This window comes from Nicrophorus vespilloides, unplaced genomic scaffold (genome assembly GCF_001412225.1).
Source record: "Nicrophorus vespilloides isolate i.1.1-1 unplaced genomic scaffold, Nicve_v1.0, whole genome shotgun sequence".
Lineage (NCBI taxonomy): Eukaryota > Metazoa > Arthropoda > Insecta > Coleoptera > Silphidae > Nicrophorus > Nicrophorus vespilloides.
Genome location: NW_017096154.1, coordinates 35,186 through 51,337, shown reverse-complemented (window position 1 = coordinate 51,337; position 16,152 = coordinate 35,186). Strand labels below are relative to the sequence as shown.

At 34.7% G+C, this 16,152-nt stretch overlaps 3 protein-coding genes across 6 annotated transcripts in view; 2 read left to right on the top strand and 1 right to left on the bottom strand.

The window, feature by feature from the left end:
- LOC108569828 overlaps nt 1–11,577 on the top strand; it is a 29,453-nt gene extending 17,876 nt beyond the window's left edge. For 3 of the 4 annotated variants that reach the window (XM_017931530.1, XM_017931532.1, XM_017931531.1), the window contains exons 3-8: nt 5,867–6,058; nt 8,400–9,931; nt 9,983–10,128; nt 10,270–10,430; nt 10,487–10,975; nt 11,118–11,577. In XM_017931530.1, the coding sequence (XP_017787019.1) occupies nt 5,867–6,058; nt 8,400–9,931; nt 9,983–10,128; nt 10,270–10,430; nt 10,487–10,975; nt 11,118–11,282 (2,685 nt within the window). In that variant the 3' untranslated portion in view covers nt 11,283–11,577. Of the gene's footprint in view, nt 1–5,866; nt 6,059–8,175; nt 8,344–8,399; nt 9,932–9,982; nt 10,129–10,269; nt 10,431–10,486; nt 10,976–11,117 lie in introns of those variants that run through there. The other variant, XM_017931533.1, reaches the window with a different exon arrangement.
- On the bottom strand, nt 1,634–2,299 carry LOC108569829 (LIRP). The gene is made up of 2 exons (XM_017931534.1): nt 2,201–2,299; nt 1,634–2,144 (listed from the first exon to the last, which is right to left on the bottom strand). Exon 2 carries the CDS (start codon nt 2,141–2,143, stop codon nt 1,718–1,720), a length of 426 nt encoding a protein of 141 aa, XP_017787023.1. The 5' UTR covers nt 2,144; nt 2,201–2,299; the 3' UTR covers nt 1,634–1,717.
- Nucleotides 11,578–12,396: 819 nt separating the features above from the next.
- LOC108569819 lies at nt 12,397–15,186 on the top strand. Its single transcript, XM_017931512.1, has 4 exons — nt 12,397–12,664; nt 12,917–13,063; nt 14,204–14,327; nt 14,592–15,186. The coding sequence occupies exons 1-4, from the start codon at nt 12,599–12,601 to the stop codon at nt 14,753–14,755; spliced, it is 501 nt and encodes a 166-aa protein (XP_017787001.1). The 5' UTR covers nt 12,397–12,598; the 3' UTR covers nt 14,756–15,186.
- The last annotated feature ends 966 nt before the right edge of the window (nt 15,187–16,152 follow it).

Genomic DNA, 16,152 nt, shown 5'->3' with positions numbered 1-16,152 from the left:
TTTCTCGTTATTTCAATTAAACTTTGAATTATGCTTAAGTATTAATATGTAAGTGTAAAAAATGATAATTTCAATTTGATTATGTGACTTGTTATGATTCAGATCATAAGATTTTTTCTTTTTAAATAATTTATTTAAGGGCGACTAATAGTCGAATGGTTAAGTCGCCCTACCCACGAGCTAGTGGGCGCAGGTTCAAATCTTGCTCAAGCCAAGCCCTTTGTGAGCACTCTCGGTGCTTGCAGCAATAGGGCCATCGTTCATCACAGATGGACAGTGAAATTAATGAGGTTCAGCATATGGACCTTCAGCCAAGTCTATGGTCAATGACAGTATTAAGCTATGAAAAGGGACTTACTGAACCTGACGCTCACTGAAACAACAGATTATTCCTTGTGGAAAACTTCAAAAAATCTGTAAAAACGCCAGAAAATAATTCCTCTTATATGCAATAAATGTTTGCATATCATTTCAGAACAATTTTTAAACCACTTTCAGAGCAAGTCTCAACTAAAGAAGACAAAGAATTAGAAGTTTATTTATCTTCTCAATTTCATATATCCATGCCAATCAAACCAATAAGCCCAAAGAAAATTAAAACATATATTAGTAGTCAAATAAAGCCAAAGAAGACGCCATGTTATAACTTAATAAGGGGAATTGACCCATAAGTTTTCTACCGATATTAACAAAACTTGCTAACTGATTGCAACCTTTTATAGTGTCAAATAAATCTATACCAGACCATCAGTTTGGTTTTCATTACAAACACGGCACAATTTAGCAAGTAAATAGAATAGTAAATACCATCTACCAAGATCTAGAAAGAAAGTACTGCTTGGCTGCCTTTTTGGACATACCGCAATCATTTGACAAAGTGTGGCATCTCGGTCTACTATATAAAATAAAGAATAATTTACCAAATAATTATTTTAAAATAATAAAATCATATCAAGACTACATTCAGATTAAGAGGGAGCAATTACAAATAAAGTTTAGTAAACTCTACTGGTTATTAGGGAAAGTGTCGGAAAATAAATTACTAATGTACAAAGTTATAATGAATCCTTCTAGGCCCTAGAATCTAGGGTGTAGCCAGCAATTCGAACATACAAATATTCTAAACCACTAGATCTAGTATATAGAATTAATTATTATTAATGTTCAAAATCATAATTTTGGTAAATTCCACCTGGAAAGTTTTTCCAATGTCAATTGTAAATAAAATAATTACGACATAACAAAAAACATTGTTGCGATGTCCTCCTCATTACGTAGCACATTCATAAATTATAGTATATAGTAATAAACAAATCTTTATTAGTCACCAATTGTAAACAAAGGGCTATCGACGTAAGTCTTTCCGCCAATTATAGTATTTTTATGTATTTTGACTAAATTATCGACAAATTGTAATTAATAAATGTAGGGTTTTCCGTGAAAACCTGCATTGAAATAATGACTAAATATTTAATGAACATTTTTATTATTTTTTAAAATTTTATTTATTATGTGTTATTACCTACCCTAAAAAATAAACAAGGTCCTTGAAAATTTCAGGATGTATAAAGTGTTATGTTGCAGAAAAATATTGGGAACCCCTGATTTAATGTATGGAATTCAAACATATAGATTAATAGTTCAACTTGTGATTTTATTTATATAATTTTCAACAATAATTTGCTAGCAAATCAACAAAAACAGAAGTAGTCTGTATTTAAGCGCAGTAGTCTTGCATCTCGTCGATGGTGCATCCTTTTAGGCAGCACTCCTCGACGATACCGGGGCTGCGACGAAATCTGGTCTTCATCAAACCCAAACTCTGGAATCGCTGCTGGAAAGGCATCATCATATTGGCTCTAATCTGCTCGTTCTCCTTGCTGATGGCGTTCAAGATTTGCCACTTCACGTACTCGTCCATCTTCGGTTCTTTGAACTCCTCCAGGTCATTGAGACCAACAGAAGAAGAATGAGAGATTGAAGCTCCTGAAGCCTTCTTCAGAGGTGCGTTGTAGATGCCTTCGCAGATGATGGACAGGGCTTCGGTGATGCGAGCTCCGCACATGTATGTTTTCCCGCTCTGCGAATGGCAGTGGGCGACGATGGCCAAAATCAAGACACAATATTTTAATGCGAAATTCATTCTAAAAAATATGAAAATTAGAAAAATTATTATATTGCAAATAATGATTCAACTTACTTTTCGTAGTTGACGTTGAGTGGTTGTTGTTGAGATGATGTCGAGATGTTCTTAGGATGTGAACTGTGCTTCTGGTGTTGGGTCCTTCCCGATTTATAGTCCTACGAGGCTCGGCGTGACGCTAAGGCAGTTTGACGCTTGGAAAATTCAACTATTCACGCTCGATTTCGCACCCTTCTTTACTCGTCCTTCTTCTTCTTGCGTATAAATTTAAATTAATTTCAAAATCAAATGTTCAACACGAAGAGAATAATTGAAAAACGTTACATTCCTCATGAAAATCCAAAACTATAAACAATATATTACAAACAAATTATTGCACAGCAAATTGATCCTGAAAATTGAAATATTTTCAGAACGTGGGAATTTACAAATGTTAATTATTGATATTACATGGTTAGTCCAATTCGATAAGAAAATTAAAAAAAAGCTAATACTAAATCGAGAATTCAATAAAACATTTTACAAATAAATTAACATTGTTGAAATAAATATAGTTTTATTTTTTTAAGTTTACTTATTAATTTAAATATCATTTAATTTTAAGATTAAATTTGGAAGCAAAAAGAAGCTCATATATTTATTTATTTTTGCTTATTGAATTACAATAAAATTGACCGTTCAATTTGGTTATGAACCGACCTCTCGGCATAAATTTACATTGATTACGAAAATGTTCTAAAATTAGATTAAATTATCCAATTTTTTCCGCCCTCATATTAATGACGAGACATTCAATTACGAAAATCAATTTATTTATTTTTAAGTTTTAACATAAGTCTTAACATAATTGTCGGACTTTTCAACGAGAAAAGATATGTTTGTTTTTTTTTTCATGAAATAATATTTGCTTTTTTTTTTATTTGTGTACACATTTCTTAAGCATCTTAGTTGCTCTTCATGCTGAATTATCATGTTTTATAAAGTTACCCGAATGATATAAGCGGAATTTGGCTCCTGTTGGCTAGTAAGAATAATTTGCCCCTTTTCATAAGGAAATTAACTGTAGGTTTACTAAAAAGAATGCGCCACTCTTCATAAGAAAATAAAGGCTGGTGCCACGAGGCTGTAGCACATTTAACCTTGTGGTTAAAGTGGACCTGGATATAAGTAAATGTTTAGGCTCTGTCGCTTTTCAGAAACTTTGAAGAACGCATTTAATTAATAATCATTTTATTTAAAATAAATGTTACATTACTAAAGATATTTATTTCCATCACAATAATAATGATGGGCTTCTAATCTGAAATAAGTAAATTTTATTGGTATGTCAAATTTGTTGACACTTGGAGATGGAGTGTTGTTACTGTCTTAAATCTGTCACTTTTATCGCAATTTGATGGAAACTACTGAAATTCTTAAATCTGTCATTTATAAAATGTCAAATTTTCAAAAACGGCTATTTATTAAATTAGAAAATTATAAAATGTATATTTATTTAATAATAATTTTATTTATGACAACTCTTGATTGGTCGTAACATTAAAACTAGTGGTAAATAGTTTTTATGCACAATATTTATGGAACTCTTCGAGGCTGCAGGATTTGCGACAACATTCGTCCACCAGACGTCCCGTGTTCCTTCGAATGCGATTCACGCTCATCCGTTTCGCTTCCTGCTTATCCAGCAGTTTTTCTGGAAGGTTGCCACCGTACTTGTCTCCGTACCTGAAAACTTCTAGAAGACAGAACACAGCTATTACAGTGGTATCTCGTTTAATCTCACCGGAGTACGGTTCGGACCTCTTCTGCGGGTACATACCACCGCACGCCTGCGACAGCGTGTTCAGCAAGACCTTACCGCAGTGCTGCACCCTGCGTTCGACGATCGGCGCTCTGACCATCAAAATACACAACAGAAACAGTACCAATTTCTGATACTGATTTAAGATTAATTCAATAAAATATAGGACATCGATACGAGTTTTACTTACCATAATTCTTTGATTCATTCACAATTGAGAATTTTCTGTGCACTCACTACATTCTCTCTGCGATGCGAAACATGTACCATCGGTAACATGAACCGCTTCGTATTGGCTTCGAACAAAGAGCGAAGAGCAATTTATAAGGAAGTATTGTTAACATAGAGGGAAATTGATAAGTTCCTCCCAAAATGTTCGTATATCTAAACCACTATCAAAGCTAATGGTTCATTCAGATAAAACAAAAACTCTTTGTTCGACTTTTCACTTAATTATTTAGCTTTCAATGTTAAAGTGTAACACACAAAAAATACCTATACAGTAGAACTTCGATTAAAGATCCCAAATTTCCGGTTTTTTACTCGTATAGTGAAACAATTTTTTCCATATAAACTAATATAATATACGATAATGCATTCCATTATGCAAGTAATTTTTGTTACAATTTATTTTGCTCGTTAAGCGAAATGCTCGTTATGCGAGGTGCTCGTTATACGAGGTTCGACTGTATTTAAAAATACATTTCCAGTGGGAAATTGCTCGAAATGAACTCGCGCATACAATCTTAGTGAATTTTTAGTACAATAAACACGAAAAAATTCGTTTAGAACAAAGAACGTAGCGCAGGTCATGACGATTAAATGTAATTGCTGAAGTAATTCGATGTATATTGTTAAACACAAAATAGTAAATAATAAATATTGAAATGAAATGCATTCTTATATGCCTATCGTCCCAATTATTTATTTATTTTTGACGATACGTCATTATTTGAAAATTATTACTTAATTATCTGTATTATCGTGACAAAGGAATACAAATATTATTTTTATCATTCGATACTCGCTTATAAAACATCCAATGTTTATGAATTTAATAATTTAAATATTTCCGGGTGAGTCTAAACGAAAACAAAAATTTCTATTATTAAAATTTAAAAAAGTTTAACATTTATTTTTCAATCTTTATTAATGTTTATTATTCCTATTTGTATATCTTTTTCAATTTTATGTTTTTAAAAAAATAAACAACATATAATTGTTCCTTAATTCAATATGCAGTTGAATAATAATTTTGTTAAAATAAATAAAGAAAACTAATGAAAAAAAAAATATATGTAACGAAATAATTAAGAAATAATGTTTTTTTCTCTACTTTTCGGTTTCAATAGTTTAATGAAATTAAAATTAAAGTAAATGATTTACTATTTTTAATTGGTGCACATTTAAAGTGCAAAATTAATAATTATGGTTGAAATTACTTAATGGTAATTAATTAGAAGAAATACTGTGAATAAATGAAACAGGCAACAAAATTGATAAATTATCTAAAGCGTGGTTATTGGTTCTAACAAGTAAATATTTTATAAATTCTGAAATTTTTACGGAAAATTTTTGTGGTTGACGAATTACAATACAATTTCTTTTTGTGGGACAAAGTGTGTCATTGTCCAATTTCATTATTATAAAACCAACGAAGAAATGCATTGTGTTTAGCAAGATGTATAAAGTTTGGTATTTGGTTCTCGCTTGGATTTTATATGAAAGAAGATAGTGCGAAAGCATGCATGTATGCTATTTGTACATGGTGTGAGTAGATCAAGGTAACAATAGGAGGTGAAGGCCCTCGTGTGTATTGTTGGTTGGCACGATCATGGGCTTTACGAGTTCGTTCACATGTTTGTTTGCTATCATTGCGTGGGTGTTCACTTCTTTGATGTTGATGATTGTTGTGTTTACAGATCGAGCGAGAGGTGATTTTATCCAGTTCGGATAAGAACTCGAAGATTCCGATCCTGAATGACTACATGAAGAGGTCAAAAGGAGCGATCGCACCGGACGTCCCGCCCAAGCAAATGTCCGCTTGGACTCAAGGCCAGAACCATCATCATCATCAGCAGCAACAGAACCAGCAAATATTAACTCCAGATCAGGTAATCTATATGTGTCTGTGTGTAGTATATTTTACTTTACATTCGAGTATTCAAGACAGGTAGCGAAGAGCGTGCGCTTTTCTCAAAACCATTCCCTCTTCCTCTTCTTCGTGCATACATGAATCACCGCTGTCCCTTCTCACCAACAGCAGCACACACTTCTCCTGTCTCTCTTCCGCACGTAATCATTGCCCTCTTGGAAACCCGTTGCATTGTTCATAAATATGCTCGAGGATGTTAATTCCCGAGAACAAATCTTATATTAAGATAGGTTCGTTAGACCTTTGCCCTCGAAGATATTTTCATTATTTCTGTTCGAACTCTACTCACTTTGCAAACAAAGAGCCTTTCCAAACCAAAACGAAGAGCACATATTCTTTTTTTTTCGATTTTCTTTCTATTTTTCAATTTCTTCAATTTTGCATTCCGATATCGCCTCTCCGAGTTTCGCGAAAACTGAATTCAAATCAATGCTCTTCCGCGAACCGCAACTTACGAAATCCAGGCACCTTCTTAGATTAGATTCCAATACAAATATAATCCATGGAGTTATTTCATTATTTCCACACTGTTTTGAATTATTTATATATAAACTTCATACAAACGTAATTGTCATACTAGTAATCAATTTTATATATATAATAATAATTTATTGGCCAAACATCGATACATAAGAAGAAGAGAAAAAAAAGTACAATTTATACATAAATAAATTTTAACATACAATAAAAATATATATACTAATAGGCTGGCCAAAGGGCTAACGACCGAGGTCTTTCCGCCCAAATCAATTTTATTATTTGGAGTTTGGAATCGTTTTTGTGATTTAATGATTTAACACAATTGTATTTTTCTTTAAACATATTTAAAATGAAAAAAAAAACTATATAAAGGATTTAATAAGTATTAAGTAACTGAAATTAAGAAATTTGATAAAAAATAGAAGAAAAAATTATCAACACTTTCAATATTTTCTTGTGATTTTTATGAATTTCCATTAGTTCCTTGAAACAACTGAAGGTTGGACTATATTATGAAATATATAAAATTGAAAATACTAAATAAACTTTTCATATATGAAATATTATAAACTAATACCAAAATAGTTTTTTTTTTTATATATAAAATTGCCTTAAAATATGAACATATTAATTTGTGATATCTTTTCCTGTATTAACAAAAAAAATAGTATGCAAATTGTTTATTCATAATCTAAAATATGTAAAATTTTGTAATTATTACATATTCTCCATTATTTGCATACTGTTAGAATACACGGCTTTTTTAGTGCATTTTTTTTCTGTTAATCTATAAAATTATCATAAAAGTCATATTTAAAGATGGAAATAAAGTATGATAAATCATGTGAAATAAGAAATTATTTTTTTTTATGAATTATAACGTGAAAAGTAAATGAATATAGAAAAATGTGTTGTCTAGAAATATAAATTACATGACTCATTATAACTGAAAGTTCATTCTTGTTGGAAGATAGTGCAAATTAGATATATAAAAAACTGTATGATGTAATTCGTATTGTGTTTGTCTGTATGCATACATGTGTGTAGAGGAGTCACACAGCTTTATTGGATAAGCTCATTGAGTGGAACCGTGCGGCTGTAGTAGGCTAAGAGAGAGAGAGAGAGAGATATGTACAGTTTCCTGCTTTGGTTGAAGGATAATTACCGCCGTCATTGGCATTCGGTGTTTTGTCTTTAGTTTTCGTCTCTCTTTACTCTCTTTCATTCTTTTCTTTGAGTTTGATTGAGTTGAATTAAAATGCAAGAGAGCACACACGTATGCATACTGCCGCCTACAACACAATACAGCACGAAACGCGTTTACAAATATATTCGCGTCCGACGACTACGACGACGTCGAGTGAACCAGAGGATTTCTGTGGACGCCCCCGATGTGCCATGTTTATTTATGAATTAATTGTGAGACCGCACTTCCACGGAAAAGATTGATATCTCTCTCGAGAGGGGATATTCTTGATATTCCAAGCTATGAAGGCACTTGCTCACTCATTCTGCACGCACATAAAGAATATACACATCCTCACTCTTTTCCTTTCTTTTTTTTGTTCTTCTGTTCTTGTCTGCTATAGTCTTCTTTTTAGTAGTAGTGTGCTGCGAGCGGCAATGCGAAGGTGCCCGCACCCGCTTCTCCAGTCAAGGAAGTCATAGTAGCAGCAATTTTCTTTTTTATTGTTTTTTAACATTTTAAATTTCTTATATTTTTATTCCCGAAGAATGGTCGAATTTGCGCTGAACGCAGAGACCGTAAGTGGGACCATTGTTGTAATTTGTAAATTTGAAATACGCGCCCACATTTTCAGAACCATGTGGAGAACAACGCTTCATCGATGTACAGGGTGAGCTACCACCAGGACTACTACAACTCGCAGACGGGCCTCTCCACCGGAGCCGTACCTAGGCAGTCAACTTGGCAGGGCGAGCTTGCGAAGACGCCTCAAAAGCAGCAACAACCACAGCAATACCAGAAAGTCGAGGATTATACACAGGCGCCGCTGCAGACGCCCGGCGTCCCTACCGAGAAGGAACCGAAGAACAAGACCATCACCAAGACGTACCACTCAATCAAGGACATTATCTCGAGTAAGTTCAAGAGCAGCAAAGATGAAGATAAGCCGGAGGAGTCGGGTCTAAACAATGCGGCTCGCAGCGTCGAGGATGGTGTTGGTGGTGATGACCGTATTATCGTGAAGAAGTCGATTGGGGAGCAAGGAATCTACGGGAAGCCGCGCGTCGACATTCAGCACCAGTACAATCAGCACGTGGTGCAGCAGCAGATCTTAGCGGCGCAACAGTATCAGGGCTTTAAGAATCAGCAGATGATGCAGTCCAGATCGCAGGAGATGCTCGTTGCACCGCGCCCAGAAGACTACTACCATCAGACATACGCGTCTTCTCCGCAAAGGCTTCAACCTTCGCAAAGACCTTCGTACATGGTGATGCAGTCGCCCACGAAGGATATGAACGAAGGGCGATCGCTGGAGGATCGCAGAGCCGTCGGAGAGCAACGAAGCGCACAACAGCTAGAACGCGACAGCCTCCGGCAGAAAACCTTTGAAGCGCGTCGTGCGGCGTCGCAGCCGCAGCTCAGCTACGAGGATGAGATCAAGAACGACATCCCCGATAACAGACCGCAACCTCAGGCGATCCGTCGGGGCTCCCAAGGAAATCTTATGGAAGTAATAGTGAAGACCAGTCACCTAGAGGAGAAGGACAGTGATGATGGGGGATTTCTACAACGCGACACCCAACAAACGGACGACACTTTCAACAAGGACGAATCCAAGGTAAACGTGGCGCTTCAAGGAGCGCCTCGGAAGCAACTGGAGGGTGAGATCGGTAAGATCGAAGGCGTCTACAACATCGGGCAGAGGAGCAAAGGCGATGGGGAGGAGTTGAGGAATTCGCGTAAGACTGGTTCCGCGGCCAGCTCCGATTACGACAAGGAACGTCAATCGTCGTCGAATGCTGATTCCGGCCGTGGAAGCGCCGCCTACAGCAGCGGCCGAAGACCTGGAGGTATCGATACCAGCAACGAGTCCGATAATCATCATCATCAACTTCATCTGGCCGGTAACTACAGGGACCTGAAGACTGCTGCAGCGGCAGGACGTGAACCCGAATGGGTCGATATCGTAGAAACAGAATTGAGACACATTCTCGAGCCCAAACTTCACGAACTCTCACTGCAAACGACGAACGCCACAAACATCGCCAACTCGACGCTCAGCGAAAGCATATCCTCAATGACACCGCCTTTGCCTCCGTTATCACCTGGGGAGCAATCGTCGCCGAACATTACGCCCAGAAACTCAACCAGATACAAACATAGCAGGTTCGCATACAACAATTCCCTTCCAACGTTGTCTGACTAATCTATTTCCAGTTTACCATACGGAAGCAAACCCGACTACGATAACTACAAGAGCAAAGGACATCCAGGGACAATGGCAAACAGATGGCATTCGGCCAACACAAAGCATCGGAGCAACAAGAAAATCGATCACAACTCAATTCTGAGGAGCAAACAAAGTATGATTGAAAAAAAATTATCAATTACAATTCATTCGTGACAAATTAATTTTTTTAATTAAGATTTGAAAAAAAGTCAGAAAAGCCAAATCTATCTAATATAGTGCACTAAAGTTTTTGTTTCTAAACTTTCTATTGCAGTTTTCGGTTTGGACACGGCCGATATGACGTCAACTACGACGAGATCGATTGACCTCGAATCTATGCTCGATGGTCAGAGCGACTCTGACGGAGATATCAGCACGACGGATGCTCGGACCATCAGGAAACAGCTCGAGGGATTGGAAAGCATGTATTCCGAGGTAATCTCGAATGTTTTCCAATGATTGTAACACAATTCTACAATATCTTCTTGCAGGTGTTGAAGCTTCTGGGCGTCAAGAAGCACGCGAGTCGTTATCAACCATCGGATCCTCGCTTCAGCAAGCGCCGATACGGCAGTATGTCTTCGCTTCCGTCAAGTTCGGTGAGCAGCAGGCCGATCAGAGACAAGAGAAGGGCGCACGAGGATAGGAAAAAGGTGCGAGACATGCGCGGCATCAACAAGCGTTTCCAGAGGCTAGAATCCCATGTGGTCACGTTAGCCCGGTCCGTGGCGCATCTCTCTTCAGAAATGAGGACGCAACATCTGATGATCCAGGAGATGGAGAATATCCGTGGCGAAATATCTGCTCTTCGGACTCAAACAAATATGCTGAACGTTCGTTCGCAATCGGCTGCGAGACCGACGAACACGTCCAAGGATTTACCTAATTTGGCCAACCCCACGCGCGTCAAGAAGCTCACCAAGTTTTTTGGAGATGAGCCGCCATTGCTGAGATTATTCTTAAGGAAGTTAGGATACGAAGTAAGTCGTACACACACCAAATTAATTAAATTAATATTAGAAAATATTTTCAATGAATAAACAATAACGTAATATAATTAAAATTTTATTTATTTTTCAAATATACTATTGTATGTTTTATCTTTGTTCGTTGCTGTTGCAGAAATATGCGAATGTCTTCGAGAACGAGCGGATAGGAATGGTGGAGCTGCCGTACCTAAGCGAGGAGCGGCTCCAGAAGATGGGCGTTCCGCTGGGTCCACGTCTGAGGATCATGGAGGAGGCCCAGATCTCCGTCTGCAAAGACACGACACTCTGCATTGTCTAGCTTTTTGTTTTTTTTTAATGTTCTCAAATTAACAGCGAAAATTCTGCAAAAAAAACATTCCTATCCAGTAGACTGAAACAATCTAAAATTCATTATAAACAAAAGATGAATTAATTAAAATGGCGGCTCGCGTCTCAAATCCCAATCATTGTAAATACCATTTCATTTCGTAACTTTTCGTTTTATAAAGTAGATGGCACTGCTTCACCATTTTTAAAACACCCAATCACGCACAAACACATACAAAAAACACTCAAAACAATAATATGTAAATGCATATGTTGTAACATATTATTATAATTATTAATTGCAGTTTGTTGTTCTATATTTTTCTATGAATCTCTCGCACAAAGTACTTTATTATTATTTATTGTTTGTCTCCAACGATTGCCAAATGTACCAAAGAGCTATGTAACTGCGCTTTCGTATGTTATTATTGTATTTTGTTTAGTTTTTTTAATTATTTTTTTTTTGTGTATTATTTTGTTTTGTATCGATTTTTTTAATGAAAGCCAAGAAAGAGTAATGACGATATTTGGGATCTGCAAGCAAGTTTCTTGGGTTATTTTTTTTAAATAATTTCGCGAAAGAAAATTTTTGTTAATAATAATATTGTGTATGTGTAAACTCTTATTTATTTAACTGTTCTGAGAAAAGTTCTTGAAAAAAATAAATAATGCTATGAATATATATATAAATATAATACGATTTAAAAAATAATAATTAAATAAAGTTTTAAAATAAACGATTAAAAGCAATGTGTTCTAATATTTCCTCATCGAATTAAATGATATCCTAACCCAATGAAGCTAATTCGTTATATTCTTATAACACTTTTAATGTAAGCTATAAAAGTAGAAGAAAAAATGATGGTTATTTTGTGATAAATATAATTAGACGAAAATTATCATAATTAATTTTGAGCTATCAATTCAATTGTATTTTTTGTTGAACATATAAATTAAAATTCCCGTCACCACCACAAAAGAAAGTATGTTAATATCATCATGTTCATTTGTTGCGCAAAGAAACGGATAAATGTGGTGGAAATGGGGAATGGACTAGACGTCGTGTCTGGTCTTGTCTCGCCAAAAATCCTAGTCGGACTGGCGTCAACTGGAAAATCATTGGGGATCCGGACGGAGTCTGAGCTGCAACAGTGCGCACTGTTTTCCCACATTCCGAACTGATCGTTTCGCAAGTTCATTCCTACAAAAAATACCCGGAAAAGAAGTACAACAATAACAACGACAAGAACAAGATACGAAACGGAAAATTTCCTCAACATTTCAAGATAATTAAGGAAAACGCGCGAGATGGTAGAGAAGTTTTTCTGTTACGATTTGAGACTGGGCATCTCCATCTTCGGCGTCATCAATCTGGTGAGTGTGTATTTTCCTCATCAATATCTAAATTAATTTACATTAGAAAAAAATCTTTCATTGCTTAAAAAAATAATTTCTAAAAACGCTTAAGAAACTAATAATTGAATTATATTTGTAATAAACTCATAGATTGTACTTTCTTAAAGTTAATAATAAAGTAATTAGTATTTACTCTATAATAGTATGATTTAGAGAAACACATATTGAATAAGTATGATAATAATTTAGCAATTGCTCGATTGTGTTTAGGTGATGTCAGGGATCATTGTTATGGTTCATCTAGCTCTCAGCATGATCGTTGAAGATCCAGATGTAGCAGCAACGCACACTTTCCTAACCGGAGGACATCTCTTGAACTTCATCATGAACGGCTGCTTGTCCTACGGAGCCCACAAGGTAAACGACAAAATAAATATTTTTTCATTTGCTTATCGAATATCCTGAAGTATCGAAAGAACATAATCCCTGTGACAAACTTTCTCTTAAATTGTTCCATGATCAAACAGAACTCACCAAAACAACACATGACATATCAGGATATGATAAAATAGAACGTCATGCAAGAGAACAGGACAAAACAAAACAGCATCAAAGTAGCATAGTACTAAAACAAAATAGCGAAAAAACGAACAGTGACATCGGAAAGAAATAATAATATTTCAATAAAAATTCAAATAGATAAATGATAAAGCTTAAATATATAATTATAAATTTATTTTATAATGAATTATCATGGATGGTACGCAATATCAAAATAAATATACATTTTGAAATTCAAAAATACATTATGCAACAAAATATGTACTAGTAATATATACAGTGGAAGTCGGGCTTGTCCCAATTTATGATTTCTTTTTAATTAAAACACAATTTTAAATTTACTATTTTTATACATTTATATACATTATTTTTATAAATTTATATAAAATATAAATAATAAAAAGCAATTCTGTTCACATAATTCATAAAGCATAGAATTGATATTTGTTTCAAAATAATAATAGTAATAATATTTATTGCTACAATAAATTACCAAAACATAAACTTAATACAATAACAAAAATAAAATTAAATTAAGGGTCTTTCAAAATATTTTTTTTAGATTTAGTGAACATACTTAAATTAGTTATCATTTTTATTACTCATACGAAAATATAACGATATAGCGTGTCTTAGGAATTTTAACACATTAGTTGAATTTTAATTTTAATCGATGTCCTGTTTTTATGCTGTTCTGTTTTAGTACTATTCTGTTTTATCACTGTTGATTTTTTAGCTATTCTATATGGTCGCTGCTTTGTTTTGTCTTGTTCTCTTCATAAGGTTCTGCTTTATCATGCCCTGATTTGTCATGTTCTGTGCTGGTGAGTTCTGTTTGCTCCGATCACCATAAATAAATCATCTTCTTCGATGATCAATTGCGGTTGCATATACGTTATTTTGAAGTGTTAACTTAATCACTTCGCGTATCTCTACATAATCTTCGTATACGTTGTTAATACAAACAAAATTAATTAATGTACTTTTATTTTACAGGAAAAACGACTATTTTTGCTACCCTATCTCATCGTGCAGTGCATCGGTTTGGCCTTGATTACGATCCTGTGCGTTATCCTCGTATTCGGAAATCCTATTGCAATTATAATCCTTATCGCACTTTGTAAGTAACAATTAAATATTCATAGTTTTGAAGAAATGGTTGGTATTAATTAATTTAATTAATATATTTAATAATTATTCAATTTAAATCGATTCAAATAAAAAATGAATTGATTAATGTTTAGAATTAAGATTAAGATTGAGTATATACACACATGTTATGAATAAGTAAATCGCAGAAGAAATATTTCAATTCCTACATTATAAAATTAACATCAGTATTAATCAAAAAAATGTATTAACAGTTTAATTAATATTTTTTTAGCTTTCTTCTGGTACATCTGGGTATGTGTGCTGAGCTTCTACCAGATGCTCGACCCTCACAATCCTCACTACGTACCTAGACGCGTGGACAAACCGGACACGATTGTTTTCGTGGAGCCTCAACCACCAGCTTACTATGAAAACAAGGAGGCCGACGCCGTCTAAGATGTTTTGCTCTTTGTTCTCCTCGACTAAACGTTCCACTTAGTCGTTTATCGTCCCTAAGGATTTCAATTATTTTGCACGGTTCGTCGTGTCAATGATTTGTTTATTTATATGCTGGCACATACACTCAGACGGCGGTGTAGTCATTCACACCAACCACTGATATGATTATACTATATTACATTATAAACACAAGTGCTTAGTTATAAACCATGTGAACTGTATTATACTATCCCTATTAGCATTATTACGATTATTAGTATTATTATTATTATTATTGTGTAGACGAAAGAAGGAAAGGAAGAAAGAAGAATATAAATTTAGTTCTAAACATGCGGCACGTCTAGACTTGTAATAATCATCGTCGACGGCGTCATCATCAACATCTGGTATCCTGACCTGCCCTGACCAGCTGAATCTCGGATACATTAGGACAAATAAATCGCACTCGGTTAACAAAGGCCACCAAAATCACGTCGGCGACAACAGGACGTGTTTAGAACTGATAACCGCTGCATTTGTAGATAATAAAAATTGTTGCCCTGTTAAAATAAACAAATAAAATAAATAAACTAAAACATTTTCTTATTAACCAAGAAAAAAACTTATATAGCATATACAGTGGAACCTCACTTAACGAGCAAAATGTAAGAAAAATGACTTAACGAGCGACGTTTCGCATATCACTCGTTATGTGAGAAGAGAAGTCCCGGATTGGGCGCCAGCTACATCATTTTTAAAACTTGTGTACACATATTATGTGTATTTTTGAATATGTTTCACTATACGAGTAAAAATCCGGAAATTTTGGAACGGATTAAACTCGTTAAGCGAGGTTCCACTATATAGTGAAACCTCACATAACGAGCATTTCTGTTCCTGGTGTTAGTAGTCATTTTAGTTTCTTCATAGTGTTGTTTTGTGATCACACATATTTCCAAACTTAGGACGTTATTTGTGATTTTTTGTGCAAAATTTAATAACATTTGCATAAAAATCCAAAGAATAAAAATAAACATAGATATCAAAAGCAAAATCATTAAAAAACAAGACCAAGTTACATATGGGGAAAATTGTTTCACTATACGAGTATTTCACAAAATCCAGAACGGATTATGTTCGTTAAGCGAGGTTCCACTGTATTTGTATAATTACGCTTTATATTATCATCTGGTATTATGTATTGACACATGTAAAACATAAAAATAAATTTAATAAAATGACACTCATTTAATCTTGTCAAACCCAAAAATTGGTTAAATTTACGATGCGTGTTACCATCAACCTAGAGTTTGTTTAGTACAGTCATTCCCAAAGTGTTGTATATCAAAACATTGGATGACGCGAATTATCCAAATTTCGTGCAGACAAACTACCAGGATGATGAAACTAAGTAT

Bases quoted from the DNA above. Each gene is read 5' to 3' on its own strand.
- LOC108569829 (XM_017931534.1), bottom strand. From the start codon at position 2,143: ATGAATTTCGCATTAAAATATTGTGTCTTGATTTTGGCCATCGTCGCC.
- LOC108569819 (XM_017931512.1), top strand. From the start codon at position 12,599: ATGGTAGAGAAGTTTTTCTGTTACGATTTGAGACTGGGCATCTCCATC. The intron at 12,665-12,916 runs GTGAGTGTGTAT...GATTGTGTTTAG, and splicing joins TCTTCGGCGTCATCAATCTG to GTGATGTCAGGGATCATTGT. The intron at 13,064-14,203 runs GTAAACGACAAA...TTTATTTTACAG, and splicing joins TGTCCTACGGAGCCCACAAG to GAAAAACGACTATTTTTGCT.